A 15,912-nucleotide genomic window follows, 5' to 3' on the forward strand; every position below is an offset into this window, starting at 1 on the left:
AACCATGTTCAATGTGTGCTGCCTTTGGCTTCTTTTTAGCCAACCTGTCTGTTTGTGTGTTTTACACTCACACAACATGCCCTAAGCTTCTGGATCTTTATGCTTTAATTGCTCCCCCCAGCTCTGACCCCTGATCCAGATTACTCTGATATACAGTATCTCCATTAAATTGGGAAGTAGGTAAATATTTTCTAATGACCCTTAGTTCTAGCGACACCATTAAAAATGGAAGGAGGGGGGAAAAGAAAAATCAATCTTCTTTCCTTTTTGCCCTTCACTGACTCTATTAGTTCCCTTTTTTATCGGTTGTCTCCAAAAAATGTGGAGGTAGATCGAGCAGAATGGAGTGTCCACTCTCACTTTGACAGGGCAATGGACTTTACTGAGATGCATTTCAGTAATGAGGAGATTACCGACCTACGGTCAGAAAGAAAAATCTTTTGAGCAGCATCTCCTCTGTCCTTCTCGTAACACATTGGATTTACCGATCTGATACAAAAAAAAGGAAATAGTCAGACTGCCTTTATCTAAACTGAACAGAATGTTGATCCTGCAATCTAGACTCGAGATCATTAGAAAGATAATCCGGTCTAAAGCAGAGAAGAGACAAACTGGACCAAATGTTCCCATCATGTAGTGCACGGAAAGTTCAAGGTTTGAGCAAAAGTATGCCCGTGCGTGTGTCCCCTTTACAGTAAAAAGCTGATGAACCATGTGTGTCTGTGGGTAGGGGCAGGCAAGGGTGGGGGTGAGGGGGTTGGGGGGTGGGGGGGCAGTGGTGGACTGGCTTGTCGATCGATGCAGTGATTGGCAGTTAATGGCTTTTCCTGTTCTGCCTTGGTAACCCTGGCCTGATGGCTGTTGCTTCTGATCAGAGATGGCAGATGGTGTTTGATTTTCGTATATAAACCTCTAACTTTGTGGAGATGGCTTCATCATGTTTAATGATTTAAAAGTTAAGTTGAATACTGGGAATACTCCAATGCTGGCTCTCTCATTTAAAAAGCCCTAACCTCCCTTCCAGATGTAAAGACTGATCTCTCTTAACAACATGCACCACAAATGGTTAGTATTCTGCTATAAGCCACTCATTCCTTCAATGATAAATTATTTGAACTGAATTCACAACACACATGCTTTTTCCATTTCATATCATGCAGACATTTTAGTCCCTGGTCTCATTTTACAAAATAGATCCTCACAGGCTCCTCACTCATACACATATAATCTAATGCGATGACTCAAAGAAATTCAAAAATCCCCTAAGATCAAAGATAATCCTAAATATCATAAAATCTATTCCCAAATTATTCTGTCCTTTCACCCAACTAGATGGTAATGATGGCACAGACTAGAAATCGAGCCCATGAATAAGGAGAAAAGGTTGCAAATGGAGGAAAATTGAATGATAAGCTCTATTTGATGTGTAAGAGAAGACCGTAAGAAAGTACAAACGGCAGGTTTGGAAATCTCTCTTTTCTTTTTTAAGCATAATTTCATGTTCTGATGGGTTTGTCATTATTTAGCTCCTCACTCAACAAGGTTGAACTGCTTAAAGTGTAATTCTATGGTTTAAGTCCATTTAACACAACTCCAGATGCTTTGACATTTTATCTCCCATTAAAAAAAAAGAGAGAAAGAGGTGGGCCCAAAAAAAGCGGTTCTCAAAAATGATCCAAAAGTGAGTCAATTCCCAAAAATTCCCATGTTAAAACTGACCAGAAAGAGCCACGTACACAGTCTCAATAGCTAATTTTTAACTTCATTTCAATTGTATTGAGGCATTCGGTTTTTAAACCCTTTCATTTGATTAGGGCTGAAAGTTTGGTGTGTGGTCACTTATGATCATAGTTGCCATTCATCTTCTCAGTCTCAGTGTTGGAAATTCCACTATGCTAGTGCTGTCGGTGACATCTGGAGCATTTTTAATTCGATTATCTGACCAATAATATGGCTTGCTGTGTGCTTTATTGTTATTATTATTATTATTATTCACAAACAGTGAAACTCTAGTTAATGATTAATAACCACAGGTTGCTGGGGAAAAATGTGTCATGTGTCAAGCGGTTGCTGGAGATTGCTCGTAGTCGCTATGTAAAACTGGGTTGCAAAGGGCATATATGGTGCTGCACGAAAAATATACTTGCAAATGATTTGGTTGCTAAGAAATTACAGCACTTGCTCGTACATGGATGCATGGATGATGCCAACCTACCTGCAAACACTTGCCAAGCAAGTCTGCATGGTCCATGCAAACTACTGATGACAGCAGCAATCTGCTAGCAATCAAAGCAGTCACAAGAGAGTTTTTTTGGTGCAGCACTGTGTGTTGCACCACACAGATTTCACCTAGCTCACCATGAACATTTTCCCCTATCATCTAATAGTTGTCATATGTGCACAAACCAGTCTGCAGCTCTGTGAGACTGAGGTCATATAGCATTAATTTGTAGGTTTAGCATTGTCTAATAATGTAGCACTCGCATCCATTTTAAAATAATTCTGTAATTAATTCTGTATACATTCAAGGCTATTCATTCTCTCTCTCCACCGTACCTCTCTGACTTATTACAGATGAAGCTCCCATCCCGCTGCCTCAGATCTTCATCTTCTCTTTCTCTCTCTGTTCCCTCTGCTCGTCTGATCACAATGGGAGGGAGGGCCTTTAGCTGCTCTGCCCCTCGACTTTGGAATTCCCTACCCCCGGACCTCAGAAATATTAGTTCATTCTCTCTTTTTAAGTCCACCCTCAAAACTCATCTGTTTAAAATTGCCTATTCTTAAATTTCTGTATGTTTTAACTTTTATCTTCTATTTTTACCATTGTGTATATTTCCAGTTTTTATCTGTTGTACAGTGTCCTTGGGTGCTTTGAAAGGCGCTATTTAAATAAAATGTATTATTATTATTATTATTATTCACCCTCTTGTACCAATATGTTCACTTCTGGCTCCAACCCCCCCAGCATGGCAGCAGTCAAAATAACACAGAGGCTTCACAAACCAACTGGTGACATCATGTTGGCTCGGTCTTTTATATGGAGTCTATTTGATGGGTCTATGAAGAATAGGGAGGCTTTCTGATATATAGAGTAGGGAGTAAATTTGTTAGAAAAGAGTGTGTGATTATTATGATAATGACAGCAGTGTGTGTATGTGCTTGTGTGCACGTGAATGAGCGAGAGTTAGAGAAAGTGAGAGCGAAAGAGAGAGATTTAGGTCACACTGGGACTTACAACTGCAAAATTAATATGCCCTCACTCCTGAAACATCAACAAATAATAAAATACTTTGCTTTACATAACTTATTAAGATGCTCTCTCCCTTATGCTTTCAGCATGCAAATTAATACACTGATCATTTGAATAATCATTTGCATTCCAGATCTCACAATTTCATGTCCAAACTTTAACGGCTCCCGGAGTTCTCGTTTTAACAGTAGCTACACAGACAGTCCTTATGGTTCAAATTATTTTAACATGACTATTCCAACCTAACAAGCATAAATTAAGTAAATTCCTATCTTGTGACAGAGATAGGCCATCTGAAGGAAAAATCAGAGTTTGAATTATTCAGCAGACCTTAATTTTACGGGTACTGTTGACTGTGGTGAAATTATTAAAAAAAAAAGTTGTGGGGCTGGCAGTGAAGGATGATAGCATATTATCTGTGAGTTTAAGAGTTCAGTGGCTATGAGGACTTCCTCTGCTGTCTCAGAGATCTCAGAGGAAAGAATGCTCTGCAAATCCATGTGAAGACTGAAAAGAAAATTTTAAAACACAAACGTGTGAAAGTACTTATGCTGAACAAAAGCCTGCACTTGAATCCCTTGCTTTCATTAGCTTTGCCAAGTAGCAGAAAAGTGTGAGGGTGACCCAGAGGTTTGCCACATAAATGAAGCAGGGTGAGGTGAAGGTGAATAGGCAAGAGAGACGATATGCTGGGGGTGGGGTTTAAAAGGCATGGTAGTTAAACTTTTTTCTGTCTCTCACTCTCTCTCTGTCTATTCTGGGCATCAGTGTGTCATGAAGGAATGTGAGGGCCATAAAATATCAGTGCCCTTGAGAAGCTGAAGAGCATTCTTGTCCCCAACTCTTAAAGCTGTCTTTCACTTACAATCACTTTTCCCGACTCACCCTTCGCTCTTATTTCAGAAGTAAGTTTAAAGTAGAACACAGGTGTAGAAGATGGCACCCATGGGAGAGATAACGTTTGGGAAAATTCCTGGGATTAAAAAAAAAATAATAATACAAACTTTCTTTCTGGCATCTTTCATCTGACGCACTAAGTTGAGTTTCAAAACTATGCCTTTGTCTCCGTTTGAGTCTGCACCCCCACACACCCATAGAGCTACCCCTTACATCACTACCTTGTAATTTCCATATAATAATTTAAACAGGAGATTCTATTCTCTGCTGCTTCTTTCGTTTTCATCCCATCATTTTATCCATCTTTTGTATTCAAGAATAAAAGCCATAATGAGAAAACAAGGTGCAAAATGATCTTTTCCAGAACCACTAATAAAAACCGCATTACACCCTGGGCTGCACCGCTTAATTACAAAAGGATGAAATCTTTTCTTCTACATCTGGAGAAAACATTGGCTGCATAAGACTGAGGGATTTACAGCTCCCAGTTCTAACCTTGGACTCCAGCACACAGCAATTAGGCAAAACATGGATGGACAACCAGGGCCATGAACTTCAGGAAGAGATGGCTATTCTCTCTTGACACAAGGGAAAAAAAACCCCATAGGTCCCACAGTTTCAAATAAAAATTGTAGTCCCGGGAAACTGGTGGATGATTTTTTTAAAAAATGTATCCTCAGTAGTAGCCACAGATGGGTAAATCGGACTTTCCAATGCGCTGAGGACACCACATTACATTTTGTGTTACACAACCCATACAAAATAGGATGCCTTGAGGAAAACATCTATCAGCATTATCCCTATGACCTGTCAGAAATCCAGGTAACACACTGCTGACGTTCTAAAATCCAACGGTAATCAATGCATCGCAAAATGGAACAACCTTAGGGTCTGATTTGTTAAGACAAATAACAACTGGGAAACAACTTAGGAGCAATTGCTCTACAGGAAGGAAAGCAAGGGTCTCACAAGGCTGTCAAATAACTGCATGTTATGAAGTGCATATAAATCAATATCGAGTATATAAAAAAATACTTACTTAGTAATAACAAAGCATTTGGTACTCAAACATCCTTTTTTAGTCAAAACGGGAAGGTTACAAGGCAAGGGAAATGTTACAACACTTAGGGGCATGTATCCATCCCTCTGTAGAGTGTTGCTGTCCCATGACTCTGCCCTGCTGGCCAAACCCAAACAGAATACCGGTCCCTGTGTACTCATCCTGGCACCTAAATCCTCTCCCTCCTCTCATCTCTCTTTACCCCCACTTTAATGTACAGCTGCACTAAACACAGACCTCAAAACTGAGTAGTTTTGTGGCCCAGACCACACGGAGGCCATTAATCTGGTGGCTAAGCCACTGATGTATTGATGGCACACAGTCAGTAAGCTTGCCTGCTTCTGTCTCTCCATCCCCTTAGCTTAGGAGCTACGCTGCAGAGATTCACAGGAGCCCTGGTGTGGCGCCCCAGAGTAGCATTTACCTGTAAACTGACACTGTTGGTCTTTCAGGTGTGGTGGCTATACACCACCTGATCTGTTGACCAACTGGGCCTAAAGAACTTGAAGTCTGAAACTCAACTGAGTCGAGCTAAGAGCCACATAGCAGTTTTGCATACACTCACAATACATCATAAGTATATGAGCAGGAAATTCTGCTTTCTGAATCACACACAGCAACATTTAAGAAAAAGAAATTCTGTTAAACTGCTGTCTAGGCTAGTCATATTTCCAAAATAGGAGAGAATTAACGTCAGCACTACTATTAATGTCTTGTGGAAATCAGATGGAAACCATAAATACTTTAAGAATACTGCAGAATACTGATTGTGAGAATAACGTGAAAAGTCTTTACTTCAAGCCGGGGATTTACAGCAATTTACTTATTTTCAGATGACAGTCAGTCCACATGGCAACTCATTTTACTGCAGTTTGACTATCAAATTTATAGATTTGAAGACACTGCAGAAGCTGTTGATTACATGGACTGATATAAGGGTCTTTTTGAAGAAGAAATATGACTATCAAATATTTATGTTCAAAGACACTGTAAAAACTGCTGATTATAGAGGCTGATAAGGGGGTCATTTTAAAAACAAAAAGGTATATCATTGCCAGGCACCTTTGAAGTAAGGTTTTGTGGAATTAGTAAAGAAAGACAGAAACAACTCGCTTGAAATATCATCTTTACAGAATTTTAGCAGGTGAGAAGTTTGTCCAAGATGTAAATGCTCGCTCAATAATCTCTCCATCTCCTACGATCAAATTAAGAACTTCATTTTACTGTTTTACTGTCACAATTGCAAAATTTTAAAATAAATTGAAGCCGGGAAGGCTTTATGGGCTTGGGAGCCTGACCTTTTGATTTAGTGAGAGAATCAGTGTGTTGGTAATAATGTTAAGAGCTCTGCAGTGAGGTTCGAGAATTTCTAACAGGCAGGAAGAGGACTTAGCTGGGAATCCCCCCTAAAAAATACAATTTAAATTAAATAAAAGCACATATAAAACCTTATGCAAATCCACATCTCCACAGTTTCACTCTCCATGTTTTGAGTTACTTTTGAAAAAACGATTTCCACTGTAGAATTGAAAAAAAGAAAAGAAAAAAAGCAAAAGAAAGAAAGAAAAGTGAATGTAACAATATTTTTTTAAACAATTACTTAATTAAAAAAAAAAACTAAAAATTTGGTGGGAGATGCACAGCGGTTTTGTCACTTTAGGCAAGTGCTTTGTGGTGTAAATCTACAGTGAGGCAAAGTGGAGCTTATCTCTGTCTGAAACCAATGAACCTAGTCACAAAAACCTGTGCCTCATATCTGTTTACTTTAACAAACCCATAACCTACACTTTATGCACTTTTCTCTTGCCCAAAAACACACACAAAAAAAAGTCATATCAACAAATAAAAAAAATAACATAACGGCAGACAATCAAAACACAAAGAGCTTTAGGAACAGAAAATTACCAAAGAACACAGAAAATGTGTCACTCTATCTAAAACAAATCCCGGACTGAGCACCTGGTTTATAATCCACCAGATTTTTAACTCTAGCAACTGAGGGGAAAAAAGCTGAGAGCTGAGAAAAGTCTATCCTCCCCTGTCAAAGGAGCTTTCTCCTTCCTCCCTTTTTGCTTTCATTCACTGTCACTGAGTAAGCCCCAGCAACACCCACAGTAGGGCCTGTGCACATACAATCAACACCACCAGCAGCAACAGCTGTGCCACGGGTCAAAGCCTGACCCTTTCTCTGGCCTTCTCAAGGGGTGGGAGCTAGAAGAGTTGTGAAATTTTTGCACACAGCCAAACACTAACCCCTGCTAGCTCCCCCTTACATGCCTAACAGCCGCTCTCTTAAATCCACCCTGGTTCTCTGTGCTGTAATGCTCCTTCCTTGTTTCACCCACCACTGAGTGAGTGAGATTTGTTTGAAGTAAGATGCAAGAGTTTAAGACCCTGCAGGTGACTACTGAAACAAAGAGTGTAACCAGGGTTCTGGATCATAACAATGTTAACTGGGGAGTAAACAGAGGCAGGGGCCGACACAGAACTTCTCTATGAACTACTGAAAAGATACCTTTCATGTGCCCTATGGCATTTTAGATGACACGGCTGCTCTGTGTGTGCGCCTGCCTGTTCGTCTGTCTGTTTGTGTGTGCATTCACACACTTGTGCATGTGAAAGGAGAGAATGGGCTGTCTCCCAGGATGTGCAGTGAGCGCTTTATTAGAGTGGTAGTACCAGTAAATCAGAGCTCAGCTCTTCCTGGAACTGCTGCAACCTTTCCCACTGAGCACTATTACTGAACAATCATAGGCTAGCCATGATAATTAGCAGTGTATCCTCTAGCACCCCCACCACCACCCTCACTCCTGTCTGTCTCTCCATCCACCACCTACCAGTCCCCCTCATAGAGAAATGCGTCATACGTGAGAGGGTAAAGCGAGGCACCCACTCGCCCAAGTTTTGGACACCTCAGATTACCTTACGTTATATTTTTTGTCTTAATAGCAATGAGAGTAAGAATTTGGGCACATTCGTGAGAAAAGTTTAAGACACTGGGAGAAAGATATAATCACGACAAGCCCAGTCGGCAAGTAAAGCGAGAACTTAACAACAATTCAAAAACCCACCTTACCTACTGTAGGGTGCCATAAGTTGCCTTACTCTCCGCTAGAGAGCTCTTGGACCAAGACCAAATCAACCAGACTGCTGTACACATCCAAAATACACATCAGCATTATTTGATTGCAAAACTACAACATTTTTCCAGAGTTGGAATCAAATCCATAACCTATTTGTGGTTGTTCTCCAACTGCATTCCAATGCATAGTCCAAGAAGACTCGAGTCAATCCCAGTAGTTCTGATCATTAACAGGGAGCGGTCATCATTGCTTGGATTCCCGCATCTGAGAAGCCAGTGCTTCTGCTGAGTAGCATCATCAGTGAAACACCTTAATGCCTTTTCATGTAACCACTAATCCCTTCATTTACATTACGGCCTCTTTTCCTCTATTATGTTTCATCATGATTATTTGCTCTCTGCAGAGTGTGGACATTTTCTTTCCTCAGTGTTCACTGATTCTTTTGGATTGCACTGAGGGGTAAAATAAGAGCAGTAACTCTACACAAGTTACAGATGTTTTCTGTCCGTTAATGGGCAGAACATATGATCAAAAGCCCTGTTCTTAACGGTAAGGCATGGGACAGTCCCTGCGACCGGCTGTGTAAGGCAGAAAAGAGGGAGTTGAATTTTTTAACACTCCTCTGTGCTCAGTAGGGAAGGAGCAGAACAGAGGAAGGGATTTCAGGACTTGCTTGGTTAAAGATTCCCCATCTGATAGTGACGGCACTTTCCCCCCGTCTTTCCATGGCCAAGCGGCATCTGGAGTGGATTTTGTGCTAGCAGACACCGAGGAACATGATTACATTCGGCTAACTGCGCTCTAAACTGATTATGCATGTGCCAAGCTAATGGACTACATTTGCAAGAGGAAAAATAACATCCAATCAATCTCAATTACCGCCGATTGCACCGGCCCCCGAGACAAGGAAGGTAGCCAGCTAACCCCCCATGCTCCTCCCCTTTCCCCCAACCCTTGACTGGAAGCTGAGGCCTGTGGCTTGGCCTGGTTAGTCCCCACCCTTTCTGTCTGGCCAAAGCAGTCGGGCCTGGAGCTAGATGAGTCTCTCACCTCCACACTAAAACACAGTGAAGCCCCAAGGCCTGAGTGGAGAGCTGTATGTATATCACATTAGCCAGTGGAGGGTTCTCTAGGAGTGACCATCCTGTGAGCAGATGGGCGATCATCACGCTGTCATCAGAGCGACCAAAATCCCCATGATCCATGGGAAAAAGAGAAGGTATAAGTTAGTTTCAGTGCACAGGGGACTGAAGCAGAACTCACAGACTTCAGAATTGGTATCTCTGAACTGAGAGCACAGCACACAGGGGAAAAGAGCATCACCCCCCACTGTGTGGTGGTCTAGTGGTCAGGATGACTTGCTGGATCGTTCTGTGGTCTTTTGGAACATTCCAATACATGGGGTGGTGGGGGTGATATTTTTAGAAAGCCCTAATATGGGCCGCATACCACAGACTCTCAAATTATCCCATCCAGCTTAGCCCTCAGTTTAAACCTTCCTTTTTAATTCCAGTAATTACAGGCTCCAATTTATATGGAGCTGTGCACACAAAGGGCCTGTTTAATGCAAACCAGTTTGATTTGGGTGAAGTGTCCCAAGCATCTCCCACATCTTACAGCCTGTTTATGCTGACTTGATGATTTATTTTCTCCCCAAAAAGGTTAAAAATGGTGCTATTTGCATCAGATTTCTTTGGGGAAGCATAAATGAATGGTGATTTTTTCTTTTTTTGCGCATGCATAATATACCAAGTTGGTTTTACAGGCTTTTAGGGCACTGTGGTTTTCTGTCTGTCAGTATCTCTACCAGGACAGTAAATTCAAAATGGTAAGAAAACTGACATTGTCAAGTGGGGAGCCAGTACAGTGAAAAAACCTTAAAACCATGTGCTTGTCCGTTAAACATTGATGAGCTGTAAAACACTGTATTAATTCTTGTTGACTCATGAACATTTAGGTTTTGGAGTAAGGTCTGGGATGAGAAGAGCTTAAAAAGACCACTATGTTCTCTTGAGAGAGCAGGTAATTTCTGGACAAATGCACATACTCCCAGTCAGAAGATCAATTGGTTTTAAGAAATATGGAGCCATCTTAAGAGGCTTAAGTCATAAAAAATGATCATGCCTGGATATGTTGTACATATTTAATCCCCCACAGCCCAAAGAGCAGTGTGACATGTCTCTTCTCTCCTAAAACTTGCACAGACAAAGAAATAGGGGAGATTTTTTGGGGGGTTTGCACTACAGTTGAAGCACAAAGATGTAGAAGAAGTTATACTCTATGCGGCAAAGCAAAACATGGATCTTTCTCAAAAAGGTGTAAGCATGAGAGAAAGTAAGCCAGAGCTGGTCCATTTTCTTCTAATGGGAGACTGTTATTGGAATTTGGCCCAGTAAGTCCAGAAGCTAAGGTTAAGAGAGGAGGACCAAAGACTGGGAAACACATGCACTGACCTGACAAATTCACAGACTATGTGTTTACACTAAAATGTTAATATCAGAGTGTTTGTGTATGATAGCATTAAGAGTTCCCTAAAGTAGCCAGCTCTGGCTATGAGCACAGCAGCACTGCCTTCCTGCAGTGTAAACCTTGAGTTTGCAAGGAGCAGCCAATCAGAAGAAAGGTGGCTTAAAATAAGGAGGGTCTTTAAGGTAGAGGAGGCTGCACCCAAACCCCTTAAGATAAATAAGGATTATACTGAAGGGAATTAAAATCATTCTTAATATAGTGCAAGAATATAAATATGAAACTGAAAATGACACTATAATGCTATAACGCTAATCTAAAAATGTCCCTGTGATCTCTGTTGTCATGGAGCAAACCACAGAATGACAAGCTAAACACCTCCTGACCTCTTTAAAGTAGCAATAGAAGCCCCGCTTCACACCTTCCCCTTTAAGAAAAAATGAAATTGATTTTTTTTTTTTTTTAAATTTTGCTGTTACTTCAATACAAAGAAGCTGTGAGGAGGAAACACGGCTGTCATTTCAGCCGGCCTGACAAACATTCATAATGCTGAATGATTTTTAAATGGACAAGATTTTTGAAGAGGTTCAAAATGACCACTTCACCTTAGTTTTTAATGCGGTTAAAACACCATGCTTGAGGTAGCACATTTTACACATACCTTTTAATACCTCCATTGCACTGTCAACTGAGTTCTTTAAATACTCAAACAAGGATGCTGAAGCTAGATTACAAATAAGGATGACATCTATTAGGCAGCATTCAGTGCTTTGTGTTGGATCCTGTTGTGTGTGTAGTGTATGCTTATAGCAAGTATGTTTGGTCAGTGTTGGTATGTGTTTTGTTATCTGTGCGTGTGTGCGCAACTATGCCAGTTTGGGTTAAGCACAGAGTGGCCGAAGCCGCAGACACACAGGATAGGTACCTAAGTGGAATCAGGCCTGTTAGATTTATGGCCATTTGTTCGGAGAGTGTTCATCCACTGGCTATTATGGAATGATTAGAGGAGAAGGTGAAGCTCCAAGTCCAGCAAAAATCAATACGGCTGTCGAGAACAATTCAGCCTTTCCCGCTCCGAGGAGTATTAGCACCAAACCTCTGTCTCCTAACACTTCTTCATTCGTCTCCAAGTGATTCAGGCCCAAGCTTCCAAAACAGCTACGCCTGTTCTGTCCTGCATGTTCTTCTCATTGCAGCAGTGGGGCCCTGCTTCTATATGACAACTGGGAAGGCAGCAGCTACACGACAAAGCTTTCATTCATGCCTCTGGAGCGCACCGAGTAGCGGTGCAAAGCTAAAACATGTACTGTATGTTGCAGAGAAGCATTGCTTTAACGGGGATTCGTTTTTAAGATTTGTTTTGCATTTTTAGCAAAACAAAGTTCTGAGGTTCAAAGACTAAAAATAATGTCAAATGTGACAATGAGTCTGTATTAAAACACTTCAAATGATGCATTAATGACAGAATTGTAAATCGGCAGCTGTGTTGCATGAACAGGACAAGGCTGAATAATGGGTTTGATAAAAAAATAAAAATAAAAAACAAACTTGTGGATCACTGACCTTGTACAGTTTAAGGCTAGCCTCATGGCGGGAATTGACAGTGTGCATCCTCAGCTTCTCCAGGCTATTAGTGTAGTAGTCGCAGGCATTGCACTTTAGGTGCACCGGATTGCCTATGGCCACACATTTCAGGCGCCATTCGTTGCCTTTGCCCCCTTCTTTGATGTGGGCCACAAGCTGGTACTTTTGCACATGCTTGTCTGTTTTGCAGTGCAGCTGGAAGTTGGCCTTGAGCTGAGTAGTGTAGTGGCACAACTTGCACTGATGCGAGTCTCCAACAACGGCACGCCACTCCTCCTCCGGCAGGCTCCGTTCAGCTCCCATATGCATGCCAAGCACATCCAGGTTATCAGTGGTGAAGCGGTTGCACACAGCGCACTGAAAGAGCTTGAGAGAGGGATCTATAGTCTGCGATAAACTTTCTCCCAGGGTCATCAGTTCTTCGGACACCAACTGCCCACCACCTAGCCGCACATCCATAGGGATTTCCCCACCTACTAGAACAAAGCAAACACACGAAGAGAAAACAAAACAAAGAGAAGAGAACAGTATCATCAGCTGAGACCTATTCAAAGCATACAGTCTAGATGGCTATTTCAAGTAAATACATGCTTAAAAGAATGTGTCTGGTAGGTATGATATTATGTGAAGGATAATGCTCATTTTTTTTGTCTCTAGCCAACAAATAGCTCTGAGCTAGGAAACAAGAGCGCCTGGACATTTCTACAAAAGCCTTCCAATGCCAGAAAATGAACATGCACATTTTCACTGTTTGGGCTGATGCTCTTTCATCTCCTGCCTGTAAATCAACTCTAAAGGTCAACAGAAAAAAGCAACGTGTTTTCTAATTACAGTAAAGACTTTCCAAGCTCAAAATACCATGAATCAACCCCACTCCCCTTGTTCACACAATGATGCTTTTTATTCTTTTTAATTTACACTACTTTCCTTGGATTATTTTCCACCTTTCTCTTCAGATTACCTCTAACACCTAACAGATTAAGTCTGCTTGGTACTGAGTCGAACCATAGAGCAGAGGGGGAAAAAACACAAAAAACTGCAAGCACATATCTTATGACACCGACCACATAATTGATGTCTGTAGAGTCTGGGGAAAAAAATGAATGCTAAAAAAACGAGGTAAGAGCCGGTGTTTTTGCCTTTGCTTGCTGATCTTTAATCTTTCACTGGCCAGACTGAGCATGCAGGCTTGACCCTGCCTGGCTTTACACTAAATTAATTCCAGCAGCTTCTTTTTATTTATTGCTGCAGTATGCAGCCTGTTCTTGGACTTTTCTCCATTACCTGAGTTTTTATAGCCAGGAGAGGGAGACCTTTGAGAAGCCCTGTGAAATCACTCACAGACCCAGCTCACCAGTCATGGCTCTTTATGCTCAATCATACAAAACCACAGATGCACACATATGTCATTATACTGTACCTACCAGCTTTTTCCCTCTTGCACTTCCCTTTTCTCTCATTGTCTGTTACTATTAAGATTTCATTATTTACCATAGACCCCTTGTCCACAGCTAAATTTTGATTGCATGTCATCAGACCAAGCTTTTGTTTAATATAGGCTGCTTTATATTCAAACTATTTTAATGTGAACCTCTGTATATTAGGCCATCCTTTTTTTTTGTGCTAGGGGATTCTTGAAAAGAAAAAAAGGTAAAAGACTGAATCTTTCCATTTGATCAGACTGTTTTCAAGACAAATGTTTTAGGTATATAACCATCTGACTTGACAGCTGTATTGCTCCACGGTGTGCTATAACCATATTTCAGGACAGAGAAGTAAAAGTTGCACCTCTCTTTAACTCCTGCTCTTGATCTCGTATTGTCTTTATCAGGGCTGTAGTCCTGAGTTTTGGGAGCGAGGATAAGAAAGAAGCTGATATAACCTGAGGTCAGCACTTGCCATAAATTGTACCTCTTTAGAAATACACCCTACAGTAAAAAAAAGAAAAAGAAATCCAGAATGAGAGCATAAAAAGTGCACCTCTGTGTCTGTTTGTTTAGGGATCTCGTACTGAGCCTTATGTATTATATGGTGGTACCGTTAATATCAGAGTGTTTGTGTATGATAGCGTTAAGAGTTCCTTAAAGTGTGACCATGGATAACACTACTGCAGTTTATGGGCCCAGACTGTGTAATTATTGCCTCTCTTGCAATATGCTTATTACTACTCACCTCACAGGAAAATGAACCAGATGGCAGAAGAGGGAAAAAAAATTAGTCACAGCAATAAATTCTTGTTTGTGTCTTCAAACTGGTGACAGTTGAAACAAGTCTGTACAAACTGTGTGGTTGTAACTGGTCCTACAAACACTTTGCTATGCTGCTGAATTACCCTTGCTGAGGCCTCTAACCTCCCTTCTTTGACCAAGATTAAATTTATAGCTGAAATTACTGACTTGGAAGAAACGGAGAACTCCAGCGGTGAAGTTCAGCAGCAGTTTGAAAGTAAAAAGCTAAGGCTGGTTGACTGTGTGGAAAGGAGGGGGAAAAGCATAGATTATACATGTTTGGCCTTCTAAATCACCTTGTATGGATATCACACAGTGAGCTTCAAAATTCTGCTAAATCATATCAACACACTGTCATTTGAGTGCCCTGTAAAAGATTGCATGAGTAGGGAAATAAATAATCTTTTGCTTTCTGTATGCTGCCTGGCACATTTATTATAAGAAAAAAAATGTTATGCTGGCCTTGTGCACTAGAACATTCTACCATTGCTGGTAAACACATATCTTATGGCATGAGAACAAAGCAGCTGCCTAAGTACAAATCCGTGATATGCCGGAGTACAGCATATTGTATTGCAGCTTATCGCTTTGGTTTGTTTTTCATTTGATAAAATTTTGCATTATTGTCTTGTGTTCGTGTAAATGAATAAATTAGGGATCAAGATAGAGTTCAGCTAAAAGGTCTAGTTATTGTTTTTTCTTTTTTGTGGGGAAATGCTTTTGAGAACCAAATGGGACATACCAAGTGCAGGAGCCAAGGCAGCCATGTTCGGATCTAGGTGAAAGCTCCCCATCAGGAACTGGGCCTCAGCTCCAGCTGGGTCTATCTTGAGGCTTGGTGGAAGGCTCATGTTCTGCGTCAGGTAATACTGGTAGAGCTCAGCCTCAGAGGGCGAAGGCATAGCACCCAAGCCAAGTCGTCCGTGCTGCATCTGAGTCACATTCTGCTGGAGCAGCATCATGTTGTGCATGTGCTTTTCACTAGTCATGTGAATACGAAGGTTCCGCGCCACATTGGTCTCGTAGTCACACACCTCACACCTCCAAGAAGGTTTGCTCTTCGGCTTGGTTGGGGAGGGGACCCCACAAGGTCCGGACATGTGAGTGGAGGATTGTGAAGGATGGTGGTGGGGAGGGTGATGGCTACTGGCCTGGGTGACTGACGGGACAGCCACCACTCCTCCTGGTGTATGTCCAAACACCTGGTCCTGTGCAGACCCAATGGAGCCTCCATTCTGCAGTGTCTGCATATTGTTCAGGTGCTTGTCTGACTGCATATGGATGCTTAAGTTCCCCTTTGTGGTGGTGGAGTAGTTACACACCTACGAAATACAAGATCCGTTT

General features: G+C 41.4%; 1 protein-coding gene across 4 annotated transcripts in view; it reads right to left on the minus strand.

Annotated features, from left to right (window-relative positions):
- Positions 1–15,912, minus strand: part of zfhx3b (zinc finger homeobox 3b) — a 135,701-nt gene that overhangs the window by 68,742 nt on the left and 51,047 nt on the right. For 3 of the 4 annotated variants that reach the window (XM_080884382.1, XM_080884383.1, XM_080884384.1), the window contains exons 3-4: positions 15,311–15,890; positions 12,320–12,816 (exon numbers count right to left, since the gene is read on the minus strand). In XM_080884382.1, the coding sequence (XP_080740508.1) occupies positions 12,320–12,816; positions 15,311–15,890 (1,077 nt within the window). The remainder of the gene's footprint in view (positions 1–12,319; positions 12,817–15,310; positions 15,891–15,912) is intronic. The other variant, XM_080884385.1, reaches the window with a different exon arrangement.

Source organism: Rhamphochromis sp. 'chilingali' (genome assembly GCF_963969265.1).
Source record: "Rhamphochromis sp. 'chilingali' genome assembly, chromosome: 6".
NCBI classification, from domain to species: domain Eukaryota; kingdom Metazoa; phylum Chordata; class Actinopteri; order Cichliformes; family Cichlidae; genus Rhamphochromis; species Rhamphochromis sp. 'chilingali'.